General features: G+C 43.5%; 1 protein-coding gene across 3 annotated transcripts in view; it reads left to right on the top strand.

Annotated features, from left to right (window-relative positions):
* The window catches only part of LOC121574001 (protein transport protein Sec24A), a 36,116-nt gene that overhangs the window by 14,516 nt on the left and 4,251 nt on the right, over window positions 1-17,349 (top strand). Inside the window, exons 1-19 of one of the 3 annotated variants that reach the window (XM_041886491.2) lie at window positions 167-582; window positions 6,723-7,277; window positions 9,354-9,512; window positions 9,729-9,806; window positions 10,322-10,396; window positions 10,524-10,699; window positions 11,629-11,810; window positions 11,960-12,062; window positions 12,423-12,549; window positions 12,901-13,010; window positions 13,314-13,426; window positions 13,682-13,800; window positions 14,015-14,070; window positions 14,273-14,479; window positions 14,773-14,896; window positions 15,174-15,332; window positions 15,692-15,865; window positions 16,283-16,393; window positions 16,937-17,112. In XM_041886491.2, coding sequence (XP_041742425.1) covers window positions 525-582; window positions 6,723-7,277; window positions 9,354-9,512; window positions 9,729-9,806; window positions 10,322-10,396; window positions 10,524-10,699; window positions 11,629-11,810; window positions 11,960-12,062; window positions 12,423-12,549; window positions 12,901-13,010; window positions 13,314-13,426; window positions 13,682-13,800; window positions 14,015-14,070; window positions 14,273-14,479; window positions 14,773-14,896; window positions 15,174-15,332; window positions 15,692-15,865; window positions 16,283-16,393; window positions 16,937-17,112 — 2,862 coding nt within the window. In that variant the 5' untranslated portion in view covers window positions 167-524. Of the gene's footprint in view, window positions 1-166; window positions 583-6,722; window positions 7,278-9,353; window positions 9,513-9,728; window positions 9,807-10,321; window positions 10,397-10,523; window positions 10,700-11,628; window positions 11,811-11,959; window positions 12,063-12,422; window positions 12,550-12,900; window positions 13,011-13,313; window positions 13,427-13,681; window positions 13,801-14,014; window positions 14,071-14,272; window positions 14,480-14,772; window positions 14,897-15,173; window positions 15,333-15,691; window positions 15,866-16,282; window positions 16,394-16,936; window positions 17,113-17,349 lie in introns of those variants that run through there. The other 2 variants (XM_041886493.2, XM_041886492.2) reach the window with 2 other exon arrangements.

The following is a 17,349-nucleotide window of genomic DNA, read 5'->3' as shown; positions in this document are numbered from 1 at the left end:
TTTTTTTCTTAAGAAGCGTCTTAAGTTTTTGCGTAAGAAGTGTTTTGTGAATCTGGGCCCTGGTTATGAGAATTAACGTAGCAGGTTCTGAGAATTAGGTTAAAATGATGAAAAGGGTTGGCTAAAATTCAACACACATTTTTGTTGGGACATAAAATGTACCCCATCTAGCCATAGTCTGCTGAGTGATCCCAACTTCCTGTGCAAGAAGAGAAGTCTCGTCTATCTGTTGAGAAGTGTCTCACACGTTCATATAATCTCAGTGGCCTCACACGATTATCTTGACAAGTCCTACACCCGTAGTTGAACGGGTAACGGCCCCAATCATGGTCCTGTGATAGCTAACAAGTGGGCTAGCTAATTAACTTTTTGTTTTACCTGAAAGCCTGTGGCAAAGTCGCTCCGTTAACCAAACATCTCCCCTGCTAGCTAAACAGCTAGATAGCTAAGTAAGACGCAGCTAGCTATTCGACAACCAAGCATCTCTGCAGTATATTTTGATTACGGTCGGTGTCTATTTCAAGATGTCAAGTACGGGGTTCAGCTCTCAGAATGGGGCAGGAGGACCGCCGTACGCAAATGGTGAGTACTTTCGCCATTAGCTAGCTACCTTCTGTTCGCTTCATATCTAGCTAAACTAACGTTAACTAGATAGCAAGATAGGCTTTTATCCGACCTTACCTGACTTGGCTTGTTAGCAAGATGGCCAGCTTCCTACAGTAGCTTGCTGCCTTGCTAATAATGATGGCTGCTAGTGGGGGGCCTAACTTTCTCTTACTCTTATCGAGACCACAAGTACACATGTTGTTCATATAGCTAGCTACGTTAGTTGGATAGCTATAAGTTAGAGCGTTGATTTCCCTAACTACGACAGCTAGCTAACATTTATCTGGCTTAGAATAGTCCGATAAATTAGCTAGCTAAACTTGGTTATGCATTAGACACTGACACTAAATGCAGTTAGCTGGCAATTCAAATCAAATTGTATTTGTCACATGCTTCGTAAACAACAGACCTGTGTAGACCAATGGTGTATATAAATCCTGGATTGCTGATACTATGTATTGGCCAATAAGAGGCTTTGAAGCCACCGGTCGGCCATATTGGCTCTCCTCAGAAAAGCAGTCCTCCATAGGCATGAATGGAATTCTACAGTATTTCGTTTAAATGTTTGTACACGTATTATTTGTTGTAGTGGGGACAGTAACGTTAGTACTGTAAAAATTATACTTTAAGGAATATTTGTATTTGTATGTTTAGCTTACATAATATAATTTCAAAGTATGCATTAAGGTGTCTAATAGAAAAACGTGTCAAAAAGACATTTACACATTTATAAATACATTTCTATAACATCCTAAATGTTTTTTACAAAGGTGTATAGGCATTTAGACAGGTTACCTTGCCGTTCTTGGGCACAGGGACTATGGTGGTCTGCTTGAAATGTTGTTATTACAGACTGGGTCAAGGAGAGGTTGAAAACGTCAGTGAAGACACTGGTCAGCGCATGCTCGGACTACACATCCTAGTAATCCATCTGGCCCCACGTCCTTGTGAATGTTAACCTGTTTAAAGGTTTTACTCATATTTTATTGGTCTGACATTCCTCTCCCTGAATAGTCAAACATTTAATCTCCACAATAACTGATGTTTATGTACAGTTTGACAGCTGTTTTGTATCAATAATCTCAGGGGGGACGTGAACCATCCAACCGAACTTAATCAGACACTTGCAGTCAAACTCAATCGTTGTTATTTGTACAGTAGTACTCATTATCTTTGTCCATAGATAACCCTCTAATCTCTGGTTTCGACCACATCCCGACAAGTTCTTTATAGTGTTTGGCCTGGCTATTGATGACGTAAGTATGAAATACACAGAGAATCTCACTGACGGTAGACTGCCGATAGGTACTTATCACAGTGGGAGGCCGTTCCTTCTCTTGTTAGAACAAAAGCGGTACCTGCTGCGTGCCAACTCGGTAGCGACAAATCTGCCATTTCTACTTGTAGAATCGCAATGCTCGTCAGTGGCCAACAACTTTGACTTTAAACCAATCAGAGAGCACAAACCTCAATGTAGGGGAGCCAACAGGAGTGACAACAAAAATGACAAAATAAGGCATTTTCTCCCTACATCCACGGTTAAATATCATGATCTAGTCACACTTCATATGCAATGTAGGCTATGGGATGGTAGCTAGCTAAGTGCACAGATGCAATGCACACAACACTAAATACTTCCTCCAAGCTAGCCAACCACTGCAGCTAGTGTTGACATAATTAAATCCCAATGCATTAGTTTCCATGAAACAGCTGCCTGTGTTAGCTGCCGAATTAGTGCAGTGTCCTTAGCTAGCTAGCTATTCTAGCATAGCATATTCACTAGCTACAGTGCCTTCAGAAAGTATTCATACCCCTTGACTTATTCCACATTTTTTTACAGCATGAATTAAAAATGGCTTAAACAGATTTTATTTTCTCACGCATCAACACACAATACCCCATAATGACAAAGTGAAAACATGTTTGTACACATTCTTGCAAATTAAATATAGAATAATCTCATTTACATAAGTATTCACAACCCTGAGTCAATACATGTTAGAATCACCTTTGGCAGCGATTTACAGATGTGAGTCTTTCTGGCTAAGTCTCTAAGAGCTTTGCACACCTGGATTGTACAATATTTTCCCATTCTTTTTAAAATTGTTCAAGCTCTGTCAAATTGGTAGTACATCATTGCTAGACAACCATTTTCAACTCTTGCCATAGATTTTCAAGCAGATTTAAGGCAGAACTGTAACTCAGCCACTCAGGAACTATCACGGTCTTCTTGGTAAGCAACTCTAGTGTAGATATGGCCTTTTTGTTTTAGGTTATTGTCCTGCTAAAGGGTGAATTCATCTCCCAGAGTCTGGCGGAAAGCAGACTGAACCAGGGTTTCCTCTAGGATTTTGCCTGTTCTTAGCAGCGTTTCTTTTTTATTCTGATAAACTCCCCAGTCCTTAACGATTACAAGCATATCCATAACATGATGCAGACACCACTATGCTTGAAAATATGTAGAGTGGTACTCCGTGGCCTCCAGAGTGGCGTAGTGCTTGAGGCGTCACTACAACCCTGGGTTCGATCCCAGGCTGTGTCACAGCCGGCCTTGACCGGGAGACCCATAAGCTGGCGCACAATTGGCCCAGCGTCGTCTGGGTTAGGGGAGGGTTTGGCCGGCCTGGATTTCCTTGTCCCATCGCGCTCTAGCGACTCCTTGTGGCGGGCCGGGCGCCTGCAAGCGGATTTCGGTCATCAGCTGTACGGCGTTTCCTCTGACACATTGGTGTGGCTGGCTTCCGGGTTAAGCGAGCAGTGTCAAGAAGCAGTGCGGCTTGGCAGGGTCGTGTTTCCCGAGTCCGTACAGGAGTTGCAGCGATGGGACAAGACTGTAACTACCAATTGGATATCATGAAATTGGGGAGAAAAAGGGGTAAAAAGGAGTGGTACTCCGTAATGTGTTGTATTGGATTTGCCCCAAACATATCTTTATATTCAGGACAAAAAGTTAATTGAGTTGTCACATTTTTTGCAGTATTACTTTAGTGCCTTGTTGCAAAAAGGATGCATGTTTTGGAGTATTTTTTATTCTGTATAGGCTTCCTTTTCACTCTGTCAATTAGGGTTAGTATTGTGGAGTAACTATACTGGACAAAAATATAAAAGCAACATGATAAAGTGTTGGTACCATGTTTCATGAGCTGAAATAAAAGATCCCAGACATTTTCCATATGTACAAAAAGCTTATTTCTCTCATTCTGTGCACAAATTTGTTTACATCCCTGTTAGTGAGCATTTCTCCTTTGCCAAGATAATCCATCCACCTGACAGGTGTGGCATATCAAGAAGCTGATTAAACTGCATGATCATTAGGTGCACCTTGTGCTAGGGACAATAAAAGGCCACTCTAAAATGTGCAGTTTTGTCACACAACACCATGCCACAGATTTCTTAAATTGAGGGAGCATGCAGTTGGCATGTTGACTGCAGGAATGTTCACCAGAGCTGTTGCCAGAGAATTGAATGTTCATTTCTCTACCATAAGCTGCCTCCAACGTTGTTTTAGAGAATTTGGCAGTTCGTCCACCAGCCACAACCACAGACCACGTCTAACCATGCAAGCCCAGGACCTCCACATCCAGCTTCTTCACCTGTGGGATCATCTGAGACCAGCCACCCGGAGAGCTGATGAAACTGTGTATTTCTGTCTGTAATAATGCCTCTTTGTGTTGAAAAACTCATTCTGATTGGCTGGGCCTGGCTCCTCAGTCGGTGGACCTATGCCCTCCCAGGCCCACACATGGCTGCGCCTCTGCCCAGTCATGTGAAATCCATAGATTATGGCCTATATCATTTATTTCAATTGACTGATTTCCTTATATGAGCTGTAACTCCGCAAAATTGTTGCATTTGTTATTGTTCAGTATACAATGTTGTTTATCCATCCTCAGAATTCTCCTGTCACATCCATTCAACTCTGTAACTGTTTTAAAGTCACCATTGGCCTCATGGTGAAATCCTTGAGCGGTTTCCTTCCTCTCCAGCAACTGAGTTAGGAAGGACGCCTGTATCTTTGTAGTGACTGGGTGTATTGATACACCATCCAAAGTGTAATTAATAACTTCACCATGCAAAAAACCTCACTGGTCTTTGTGGTTGAATCTGTGTTTGAAATGAATTGCTCTACTGAGGGACCTTACAGATAATTGTATGTGTGGGGTACAGAGATGAAGTAGTCATTCAAAAATCATGTTAAACACTATTGCACACGTAGTGAGTCCATGCAACGTATTATGTGACTTGTTAAGCAAATTTGTACTCCTGAATTTATTTAGGCTTGCCATAACAAAGGGGGTTAAATACTTATTGACTCAATACATTTTTGCTTTTAATTGTAAATTATTATTATTTTTAAATGCAAAAATACATAATTCCACTGACATTATGGGGTATTGTGACATCTCAATTTAATCAATTTTAAATTCAGGCTGTAACACAATTTCTTTGGGAAAAAGTCACGGTGTGAATACTTTCTGAAAGCACTGTATGTTGTGCTAGCCAGCGAATATGCTAGCTAGCTAGCTAGCTAGCTAAACATTTGGCTATGGGCTGGCACTGGCATTATGGGATTATGGAGACTGAATTAAATTGTTTCTAAATCATCTTGCTAGGTAGTCATCTAGCTGTGGCCATCTGGCTAGTATCAATAAGGGCTTTCTATAAAATAGCAACATTAGCACAGCTAGCTAGCGAAGATTGGAATCTAGACCATAGACTATGCAACACACACAGACATGCATTGCCAAACAACGCTACTGCCACCTTCTGGTTTGGAGTATTTTAGCAAGTCTGAGTGGCTGACAACCTTTAAGGTCTTTGCTGTGTGAACATGAGATTTTGACTGCCGACACTGTTCATATGTGCTAAGTGTTGTCGGCAGGCAAACGTTTGACAATCCTATTAGTGTCTAAGCTATTATAAAACTCCCTAGGCTAGAGTTAATCTGGCCTTGATATTTTCCTTATCTCTGCATTAGAGGCAATTAAAAGCCTCTACTCCAACATTGGTCTTTGAACTCTGATAAAACCGAGATGCTTCAAACATCCATCTTACTAACAGAATACAGAAAGCCTTCCATCAGTTCACTAAATTTTACTGTCCTATTCTGTTGGTAGCAAAAGCTAGCACTCAAGCGTTATTGTTCTTGCCAAAGTGGATTTAATATAGGCTGAATTCATCCTACTTCGCTTACTGTTTCCACTTTAAGACTATAGACCCTTGTTGCTGTACAGGATTTACTTCCTAGTGGTAAGAGTTTATCTTCATGTGTGACTCCTACACTTGCCTGGCGTGCTCATTTGCCTCGTCTTGCTCTTTAATTGGCTGAGCAGTTGGTAGTTGGCCCAGGCCAGGTTCACTGTGATTGGAGGAAGCCCTCAACATGACTGCTGTGGCCGGCTGGCGGCTTCATTTTGGAGATTTCCCCGGCACTGCCCAGAAAGACTGGGATTATGGGTTTTTGTCTTCGCCATTGAGAAGTTGTTTTCTAATCAGTCTGTTCCTCTCTGTTCACACTCACTGTCAATAAAGGAGCAGCATGCTTTAAATCCAGGTGAGGAGATTATATCCTCCTCTGTAAGTGTGTTTAGTAATGTGATTGCTTTGTCAGTCTGTCCACAGATAGTTTTCCTTATTTTGGAGGTCTGAAGTCTATTTAAATCCTAATTTCCCTTACTGCATTTAGCCTAATATTTCTGCTGCGGTCAACGTCATCTAGCCCAAATCCCCCTTCAGAGCCACAAACTGTTGTAGGCCTAGTCCATCAATACTGCCATGCAGTTCAAAGTGTAGTAATGAAACATTGGTTGTAGAGTGAGATTCTTTTCATCTGTGTTATTAACTGGTATGCAAATGAGGCAGTCAGCTATTATTGATGGAGTTTGTTTTGCATGGCCCAGTGCCCTGGGGGTGGACATGTCACTTATGGACCAATGTAATGGTCTAAAATGTACAAACTCCGCCCACCCGGTGCACTGGGCCATGCAAATTTGACCTCTTAGTTTTTAATGCAGACTATAGGGACATTCACATGGGATGTCAGAGTATGGTACTTGTCTTAAGTCAAACTGGCCTGGAATCATCTAACCTCCTGTTATCATGATCCTGTCTTCCAGGTCCCTCACAGAATCCAGTAGCACTGAAGCCACCGGGACCGGGTTACAACATGGCCCACCAGACTCCATACAACCCAATGCAGGCCAAGAGCCCTATGCCGCCCGGCCTTGGACTCTATAACTCTGGTCCCTACCAGCCCATCCCACCAGTCAGCTCTTACCAGTCCCTTCCAGGTCAGCCCATGTTAAACAGGCCTCCTATGGGACCTCCTCAGCCCATGACCCCTCCTCAGTCTGCCAGCCCTGGCCCAGGCCCCAGGATGCCCCCAGCGCAGGCCACCCCTCCTCCACCTGTGTCTGCTAACAACTACCAGTACCCCCCAGCCTGGCAGTATGGGGGGCCTCCACCGATGGGAGCTCCTCCATCAATGGGGGCGCCTCCTCCTATGGCCATTCCTCCCCTTGGGCCTGTGGCTAATCACGTGACCTCCTCGCCCAGCTTGGCACCACCCCAGGCCTCCTCGGCAGGGTACAGCGCAGCCCCTCCTCCTGTCTTCCACAACGCCATGCAACCCCTGGGGCCTCCCACCTCCCTCCACGGATACACCCAGCAAGGTAAAACTCAGTGCGGGAAGGAGCAGTACAAAGGCTGCATGATTAACACACTGTTACATATTCTACAGCAGTTTGTTTCTACGATGAAAAACACTTTGTTGAAAAACCTTTAGATATTATTATGACATTGACCGGTTGTTTTGACTGTGTAATGACACTCCACGTCGGGATTAACAACAGTGAAATGCTGGGTCACTATGATTTCAAAGGGACGCACTGGTGGTGGTCTAGTCAAATATATTTTTTAGAACTAACACAAGATAGACCACAGCCTGTTGTTTCCAATGGGACATTTTTTTATCATAGTTGGCAAAACAAGCAAGGAGGTGGACAGAGCCAAGCACTAGCTAGCAAGATCCTATTGGCGAGTTCTAGCATGTATTTTCATATTTTCAGTTAGGGAATGCCTACTATGTGAAGTGCACATGTCCAATAACTCTATTCGCCCTTGCACTCCTTCTAAACAACGCAATTGTTTTTAAATTTGGCAAAGGGTAAAGTCTACAAAACTTAGTCCACTCTGTTCGTAACAGATTATAGTTTTGTGAACAGAGCTGTATTGAGATCAAATGTTTCATTGATGAGAAAATTAGCAGGACGTCGGCCAAAATCAATCTCTCTCCATCTTCTCCCACTGCCGGCCACTGGGCTTCCTCTCATCACAATATTTGGTGGTGAGTGGAAATGCCAACCGGATGCTTCAGATTTATACATCCAGTGAAACATCTGTCTCATTGTTCTTTCGGTGGTCTAGCTAACTGATGTTGAAAGTGGACATTGCCCCCTGCTCCCGTTCCCTCATGAACAGATCAGATTGGCTGCACATATCCTTGGCAGACACTCTTTACTCAGGAATACTTGTTCACAGGCCAAATTAGAGTTTTAGTAACTTCTGGTGAAGTTACTGAAACTCTCATTTCCAGAGTTCTGAGACCGTTTAGTCACTACTTACCACCGCTGTAGCGGTATTTGTGGTGTGTGGCTTATGTTTGGTCAGAAGCCATCCGTGATTCATGATCAAAGCCATTATCGCATTATGCAACAACAATGTGGTGTAAGAAATATCACAGTCTGGCTGACACCATACTCGAAGTCTACTTGACTTCAGAGTCTGGAAAGGCTCCTTTGGCACGATGCGTCGATAATGAAAGGGGCTGTGCTTTTTTACTGATTGGTTCGTCTCTGTCTTTTCTCACCCAAACACCCCCCGTGGACAGCCATGTGCAGCCCCCGAGTGCCGCCCCCTTCCAATACAACTGTTGGATTTTCAAATCCAAATGAGGTCTTGACTCCCCAGGGGAAGAAAACTAGTTTGAGAGAACCGATCAAAGCTCACATCAATTTTTGAGCGAAAATTGCACCAACAAACTGACTCCTGTCCAGACCAGTGTGCGACAGATCTCCCACGCTGTGTACCACTTGAGTCGCGTCAGCCAGGCTAACGTTATCACTGTCAACAAGGATGACTCCTTGATGACTGATTTAACATGATTCACTCTAATCTGTCCAGTTTACTATTTTCATTCAAGTTGATGTGATGATGACTGAATATTTATTCACACTCGCAATCTCTGAATGACCGATCTTTGCGGTTGGAAGCAGCATCAAAGATTGCTCTCAGTTGGAATGGCCCAGTGTAGTCTCTGTAGTCACTAGAGGTGTTTCTTCCAGGTCACTGACATTAGCCAGCTCTGGGTCAGCAGCATCAGCTGTTGTCAGACTGGTCACCTCCAGTGTAGGGTTATAATGCTACTCACCTCGGGCCGTTTTCCCTCTTATGAAGGATAGTCCTCTTATACCCCATGTCTTATAGGTTACATTGTCATGATGTATAGTTGCCAGTTTTATTGTCTTAGGTTATCCTTGACCACAGCCATTGTACAGTGTGATGTCTGGGCTGGCAGCACAATACTATGTAGGTGCCATTTTTGTATTATACAATTGTTTGGTTGACAAGGTGTTGTTGGACAAGGTTTGATTTGATGGGGGTTGTGATAGGATACTGTATAAGAGATATGTAATATGTGTAGCTAATGATCCTAAATGATGTGACGTTGAACTGTTGTTGTTGTCCAGGCTCTGCCCCTCCTCCGATGAACCCCATGGCGGCTCCTCACTCATACCAGCCAGGTATGAGAGCACCTTACGGCCCCCCACCCTCTATGAGACCCACCCCACCCCCTACTGGACCACCCATGGGCAATGCCACCCCTCCCCTTGGCCCCAAGACTGATGGTAAGGACATATCAGTTCTGATGCCGTATTCATAAAAGGTCTGAGTAGGAGTGCTGATCCTAGTTTGTTTACCTTACTCTTTTAAGCATTTATTTTTTTGTGGCGTTGTTGTAAATGGTATCTTTTTTTTTGGGGGGGTGTATCTGAGTAGTGGTACTAGCTCCAACAGCCACCCCTTTGGGTCTCATTGCCTTCTCTTTCTTCCCACCATGCCAGCTCAGTGTGGGGGTGATGCTAGTGATGATGCTCCTCACACTGAGTACGAGAACCAGGAGAATGATATTGAGTGTCCAGGTGTGGTTTCGTCACTATCAGTGTGTTGTGTCCCCTGTGCATTTTTGCTGACGATCACGTTTGATCCATTGTCTTCTATTAGATTATTAACATGGTTTCGCAAGGAACAACAGGCCTAGAGAACTTCCATGGATATTTCAGATATCATCTGTTTACATTTGACACTTTCAAAGTCTGTCTGTCTATTTTGGTCGTGATGAGTATCTATTTATCACATTGTGTCTTTCTGTCTGTCGTTGTGACTGTGAATTAGGTACATTGAATGCGCAATTCTTATGTTCTCAACCCTGTGGCAATGAAACAAAGTACAACCACAACTGACCTGAAACATAACACAAACAACATGTATGCTAATTACTAAGTTTTCCCAGAACATTTGGGCAACACTTTTTCCCCATAAACTAAACATACAGATTGTGCCTTTTTAAGTGCTTACACAAAAGTAGTGTAATGCTTTTATTTAATTTTTTATACATCTTATTCTGACCGAATCTGGAATCTTTGCACTGTGACAGGAAACATGCCCACACCTGGTAATGGCGCTCAAGTTCCCAACAGCTTTGATCACTTGGAGACGGGCCCTAAAATGAGTAAGTCCTCTACTACATCGTAGTTTCATCAGAAATGAATGACTAATATAACATTTTAGTCCCCTAGATGTACTGCTAGCAACACTCAGAACTGACATGAGGCCTGTTTTGGTGCTTGTCCCTATAGCTGGCCCACTCCCGCCCCAGCAGCCGGGCCCCCCTGCTCGACACATGGGTCTGTCCTACCCCTCTCTACCCCCGGGGTATCAGAACACCTCCGCACCCCCTAACGCCTCTACCATGCACCATCCCATGCAGCCCTCGACGCAGCCTTACAGCCATGCGCCTCAGCCATACCAGCAGGTAAGCGACCAGACTTTGCTCTCTATGCTTTGTCAAACCAAATCCAAGACTTAAAGTGACAGCGTTTTAACTACTTTGCAGATATGAAACGGACAATGATAATATCAGAAAAACATATAAAATTCCCAGTTTATGCTTCAAAACCAACTTTCTAAGATGTTTTAAAAATAGGTTATATTTGACTCAATTCCATGAAGTACAGTTAAGGCGTTGTAGGCAGAATAAATGGATGCAGTTATAGATGGATAGTAGTCCAAAAAATATTGCTATCAAGTTGTAAATCACAGCTGGCCTGGTTCATTGATCAATAGGACGGTGAAGTTCCCAAATGTGAGCGGACTCCCGTGGTATTTACATATTTGCAGAAATCCATTCATGTGTATTTTTTGGCTTTTGGTGAATGCGTTCTAATGATCTAAAGTCGCGCTGTTGCTACTGCCTGTAAACACACAGTCCAGTTCAAAGTGATTGATGGCAGGCCCGTGTTGCAAATGGCTTATTTGTATATAGGCCTACTGTATCTCTGATTGGCTATGGCGCACCGGTCTGCATAGACTCTGTTCCTGGACAAGACAGATGTTTTTATTCGTTTTTTTTTACTGCAGTGTCTATTAATTGTTCAAACGCACTGCCGCTTTCCCACTCTATATTGCTATAGAATTTTCACAAATGCCTTGCTAAACAAAATTCCCAAACATTCTGTGAATTTATGAAAATGTGAAAATGACCATATCTAAGTGCTCGTGTGTCAACAAATAAAGGCTTTTCTTCCTGAATGTTGAAATAGGACATGCATAGACTGAAATATTGAAACTTACCAGGGATGCATCCCACGTGCACTACTTTCTGATCCCCCAAGGGTGCACCCAAGTTAAGTGCTGCCTCATTCATTGTAGTCACCACTTTACTGTCCTATGTTTCCTCCCCAGCCCTCTGCAGGTCCAGCCCAACTGAGCCCCTCCTTGGCTGGGTTGAGTCTGCAGTCCCAGACCCCAGAGGCCCTGAGGGTGGTCAACCTGCTGCAGGAGAGGAACCTGCTCCCTCCGGGCCCAGTCACCCCTCCTACGCCCTGCCTTCCCCAGGACCTGCAGAAAATCAACTGCCACCCAGAGTGAGTAGTAGTTTGTCTGGCATTGTTTCTCAATGTCAACTCCCATCACAATGTTGAATATTGTGTGTTAATGTGCTTGAACTTGGCCCTACATGTAGATAATATGTACTGGTTCTGACCTGTTGTGCATTTCCCTCCTTTCACTACAGTGTCTTCCGGAGTACCCTGACCAGCATCCCCCAGACCCAGTCTCTGTTAAACAAAGCCAAACTCCCACTCGGCTTGCTCCTCCACCCCTTCAAAGATCTCTCGGTAAGACATTGACCACTCCCTCCCAACATGCAAAACACGCCCAACCTTCAGTAGAATCTTCCTTCTACCCATCCCACTTCTAGTAAAAGATCAAAGGATCATATAGTCTAGAATAATTATGTTCAATCTACGCATCTATGATCATGTCTGAAATGTAATTTTATGTTTTGAAGATTTGTGTGAAACTTGGCATTGATGATTGTCATAGGACATGTTAGGCTATCTTAATGTTTCTCTGTGCACTGCAGCAACTAGCTGTATTGTAAGTTTAAATTATTCAAGAGCTGATATCATTAAAATGTGTGCACTAATCCCAGATTGCCCCTTTTTTTTATTGTTTGGTTTGTTTGTACACTGCAGCAACTGCCTGTGGTCACCTCCAGCACTATAGTGAGGTGTCGCTCCTGCAGGACGTATATCAACCCCTTTGTGACCTTCCTGGACCAGAGGAGATGGAAGTGTAACCTGTGCTACCGGGTCAACGATGGTGAGGACCACAGCCACCAAGCTCATCTCAAATGACACCCTATTCCCATATATTGCACTACTTTTGACCACATCCAATGTTCATTATTTCATTAAACACTCAAATTATGTTTTAAGTGAGAAGTTAGGCTGGTCTGAAGCTGAAAAAGAAAAAGAAAAAGAAAGGAAATTCACATGAGCACCACAAGGACTACCTTGACCCATGCTCTACCAAGGTTTTCCAGCACGCCGCTTTGACCTAAACGTCCAGAATATCATTAACCTGATGATAATAGTGATGATGGACAAGGACAAGCCTGGTGCTGCTCTTTTCTGACTGTGATGATAACCGCCATCTTTGTGTTTGGTGTAGTGCCAGAGGAGTTCATGTACAACCCAGTCAGCAGATCGTACGGAGAGCCACACAAAAGACCTGAGGTCCAGAATGCCACCATCGAGTTCATCGCACCCTCAGAATACATGGTAAATACACATTATATAGTCTTTTTAAGATTGATTGTCTATTTAAAGCAAATCTTTGCATGTTATTCTGCCTGAAAATATATCTATATGTTGAATGTTGCTCCCTTTAATCAGCTAATAAAATGCAGATGAAATTAGCTGTATGCTACTGCTGCTGTCTTCATAAAGTGATTCCATCAGGCTTTATGACACGCTTACATTTTTTATAATTTACTGGCGTTTATCTAGGAAACATTTACATGTTTTGTGTCCGCGTGTTTGTGTTAATCTATGTATTGATGGTGTGAAACCTGTCATCCTCAGCTGAGACCCCCCCAGCCTGCTGTTTACCTCATCGTGCTGGACGTATCCCATAATGCTGTGGAAACAGGATACCTAGATGTCGTCTGTCAGTCACTGCTAGAGAACATCAATGCGTATGTATGATTAACGTCACCACTGAAACACTGACAAAAAAGCTGATTAGGCCTTTGCAGCATGGTCAGTTTACTTATGTTCTGGGCTTAATGAACTAAAAACATTTTCCTGAAGTTTTAGTCAAGAAAACTCACTAGCTTTTAACTGTTGTTTCGTCTCCAATAACCCCAAAATAATGTAGCTTTTAACTAAAAATAAAGTGTCCTGTGACTGTCTGCTGAACAAGTCCTTCTGCATGCATGTCTGTGTTCCAGGCTCCCTGGGGACTCGAGGACAAAGATTGGCTTCATCACATTTGACAGCACCATCCACTTCTACAACCTCCAGGAAACCCTGTCCCAACCACAAATGCTCATAGTCTCCGACATCGAAGGTGAGAGTACATTTAAAAATATATATTTTTTCATTTGCTGGAGCTCTTTAAATTGCATTGTGTTTGTGTTCCTTTTGTGTGTTCTATTTGTTGCTGTTTATTTTTGTCTTATGATAAAAACAAGGAGACTAATTCACTACCTAGAAATGATCAAATACTTTAAGAGGTCAAAATAGTCTAATGGTCTTCTATGCTGTCTTTTCTTTTTCTCCAGATATATTTTTACCAACACCAGACAGCCTTTTAGTGAACCTCAATGAATGCAAGGAGGTAAGGAGCTAATATTCCTCTGAGACGGGCTGATACAAAATGTAAAACGAAAAGGTTACCACTCAAATCTGGCAGACTACTCACCACATTGCATGAATGCATCAAGACACACTCACATTGGGTCACTTAGTTTTGCCTAAACCTCTCTTTAGCTCTGTTTTGCATTACGAAACTTTATGTAAATGTCTTTTTATTTGTGCAGCTGGTGCAGGATCTGCTGAAGAGCTTGCCCCAGATGTTTGGCAAGACCATGGAGACGCAGTCTGCTTTGGGCCCGGCCCTGCAGGCAGCGTTCAAGCTGCTGTCGCCCACCGGGGGGCGTGTGTCCGTCTTCCAGACCCAGTTGCCCAGCCTGGGTGTGGGGGCCCTCAAGTCCAGAGAGGACCCCAACCAGAGGGCTTCAGCCAAGGTAGAGACCAGAGAGAGCCAGGGTCACATTGGTTTATACATTGTGCATCTGAAATTGCACCCTATAGGTCCCATATGTAGGGAATAGTGTGCCATTTGGGACGCGGCCACGGTCTATTTAATTACCTGGTAAAGAGAAGTTGTGTGCACACCTGTTGTGCAGTGGCGGTTGAAACTTGATAACTTCAATACCTAAGATAGGGTTTCAGACATTTTCTTCAGCATAATATACCCACTTTTTTTGTTTTGTTTACAATTGTCTGTGGTGCACATTGTGTTGTGGTGGTTCCCCAGGATATCCAGCACCTGTCTCCTGCCACAGACTTCTATAAGAAGCTGGCCCTGGACTGTTCAGGACAGCAGGTGGCTGTAGACCTGTTCCTACTGAGCTCCCAGTACTGTGACCTGGCCTCTTTAGGTGAGTGGTGCTGTCTGCCGCATACATCTGCACTACAATGTGTGATTATTTACAAAGTTATCTTATTCCACAAGCAATCAGTGCTTTGTGCATGTCTCTGATGTATGTACAGTATGTGTATGTTGCTGTATATGTCTTGCTGGTGACAAATCAAATTTCCCCTTGTGGGATTAATCATGTTTATTCAAATGCCAGAAAATGACTCTTTATATAGAGCATCATCCTCTGGCTGGATTCATGTGTAATCTCTGCTTCATCTTCTCTCTCCTCCCGTCAGGTTGCATATCCAGGTACTCAGCGGGAAGTGTGTACTACTACCCCTCCTACCACCAGCAGCACAACCCAGCTGGGGTAGAGTGCTTCCAGAAGGATCTCAAGAGGTACCTCACCCGCAAGATCGGCTTCGAGGCTGTCATGAGGATACGCTGCACTAAAGGTAAGAAGTAACTTTGTGCACTATGCTGATTTTATTGTATTATGTGATATTTCATGTGAAAGCAGCAGCACTTTAATTGTCTGAGACAAATTTCCCTTTCGGGGACAATACATCTTATTGTATCTTAAATCTGTGTGTAAAGTATTTGCTGAAGGAAATCTCAAAATGCTAATTGATTTAAGGATACTGTTAACCCTTTAAACTTGGTGTTGTGTTCCAGTAGGTTTCTGTATCTGGGAGGAAAAACTGTCGGTTAAAATGTATTTAACTCAAATCTCTCTGACCCACTTCTATATCTATTTTGCATGTTGATTATTGTGAAAATAATGTTAAACTCTTCCCCCTTAACCTCCGTGTAGGTTTGTCCATCCACACGTTCCATGGGAACTTCTTTGTGCGCTCCACGGACCTGCTGTCCCTGCCCAACGTGAACCCAGACGCAGGCTTCGCTGTGCAGATGTCCATTGAAGAGAACCTGGTGGACATGCAGTCGGTCTCCTTCCAGGCTGCGTTGCTCTACACGTCCAGCAAAGGTATACTGTCTGGAGCTGCTGTGGTGGGCTGGGGGACTCTGAGATAGTATAGGGGGGCTTTACCAAAAAGTCATTATTTTTCTGTGGGATTTACTTGGTTTAGATTCACTCTGTACGTCCCAAATAGCACCCTATTACATACATAGTGCACTACTTTTTACCAGGACTCAAAAGGCTCTGGTTCACTATATAGAGAATAGGGTGCCATTTGGGACTTAACCTCAATGTTTGTAAACGTGAGCCATGAAAGGGTGAGATGGAACACTTTTTAAACTGAATACTGAAATGTAAACATTTTATTTCTGAACTGCAATGTAGTTTATTTTTATTTGTTTCCTTGACAAATGTTATATTTCAGATGTATACACATTGTAATTCTGAAACAATAACTTGTTGCTTGGTGTTGTATTTCTACAGGAGAGAGAAGGATCAGAGTCCACACCATGTGTTTGCCTGTTGTCAACTCCCTGTCCGACATCTTTGCTGGGGCTGATGTCCAGGCCATCACTGGTCTGCTGGCTAGCATGGGTAGGTAGTTTGTTGGTATTTGTGTGGTTATTAAAGGCATGTTTATTTCCATCACGGTGAAGTCCTTAGTGTGTCCCATCATCCTGTGATCATTAATGTCTCATAGTGAGAACAGGCTTGTCATCCCCACAGTACCATAGCTGCCTAAAGTGCATGGACAGATGGTCATAAGTGATATCAGATGGTTGCCTGGTTACCCGTGACCTTTGAGGAATCCAAGTGGCAAAATCAAACTGACTGTAGACTAATCTTCAGATAGTGTATTGATGGTTTTACTAGGTCTATTCAGTCACTGATGAAATGTTATTCTTCTAAAGAACCTACTGTAATATGAGGTACTATTATTATTGATAGTTTACCCTGATTATAAAGCAACAATAAATTATTGAACCCAATGGTTGCTCTTTGTAATGAAGGCCATGACTACAAACATGTACTGTACATTCATGTAACTTGTGAATCACAATCCCTGAGACAAAAACGTAGCTGAGTTTTGAATTCAGTTTCTTGTTCCTGACGTGTGTCTCCTCTCTCTCTCTCCAGCTGTGGATCGCTCAGTGACGGCCAGTTTGAGTGACGCCAGGGATGCGATGACCAACGCGTCCATCGACTCTCTGACGTCCTACCGCACCTCTGTACTCACCATCCAGCAGCCTGGCTTGCTGGCCCCCGCCTGCCTCAGGCTGTTCCCCCTCTACATCCTGGCCCTGCTCAAACAGGTACACTATCCACCCACTCTCTCCCTGGCTAGTCCCCTGGCAGTCTACGGCTTCGTCCCAAATGGCACCCTGTTCCCATAGGGCTTTAGTCAAAAGAAGTGCACCATATAGGGAATAAGATGCTATTTGGGACGAAACCTACCTCCCACCAAAGAGAGGCTATTCCTGTAGTTCTATTACAACTCGGCATGGCTTAAGTCTTGGAACAGAGACCAGCTTCAAAACACCATAAGAAAT

This window comes from Coregonus clupeaformis, unplaced genomic scaffold (assembly GCF_020615455.1).
Source record: "Coregonus clupeaformis isolate EN_2021a unplaced genomic scaffold, ASM2061545v1 scaf0088, whole genome shotgun sequence".
Classification (NCBI taxonomy): Eukaryota; Metazoa; Chordata; class Actinopteri; order Salmoniformes; family Salmonidae; genus Coregonus; species Coregonus clupeaformis.
This window is presented reverse-complemented; position numbering and strand designations above follow the sequence as displayed.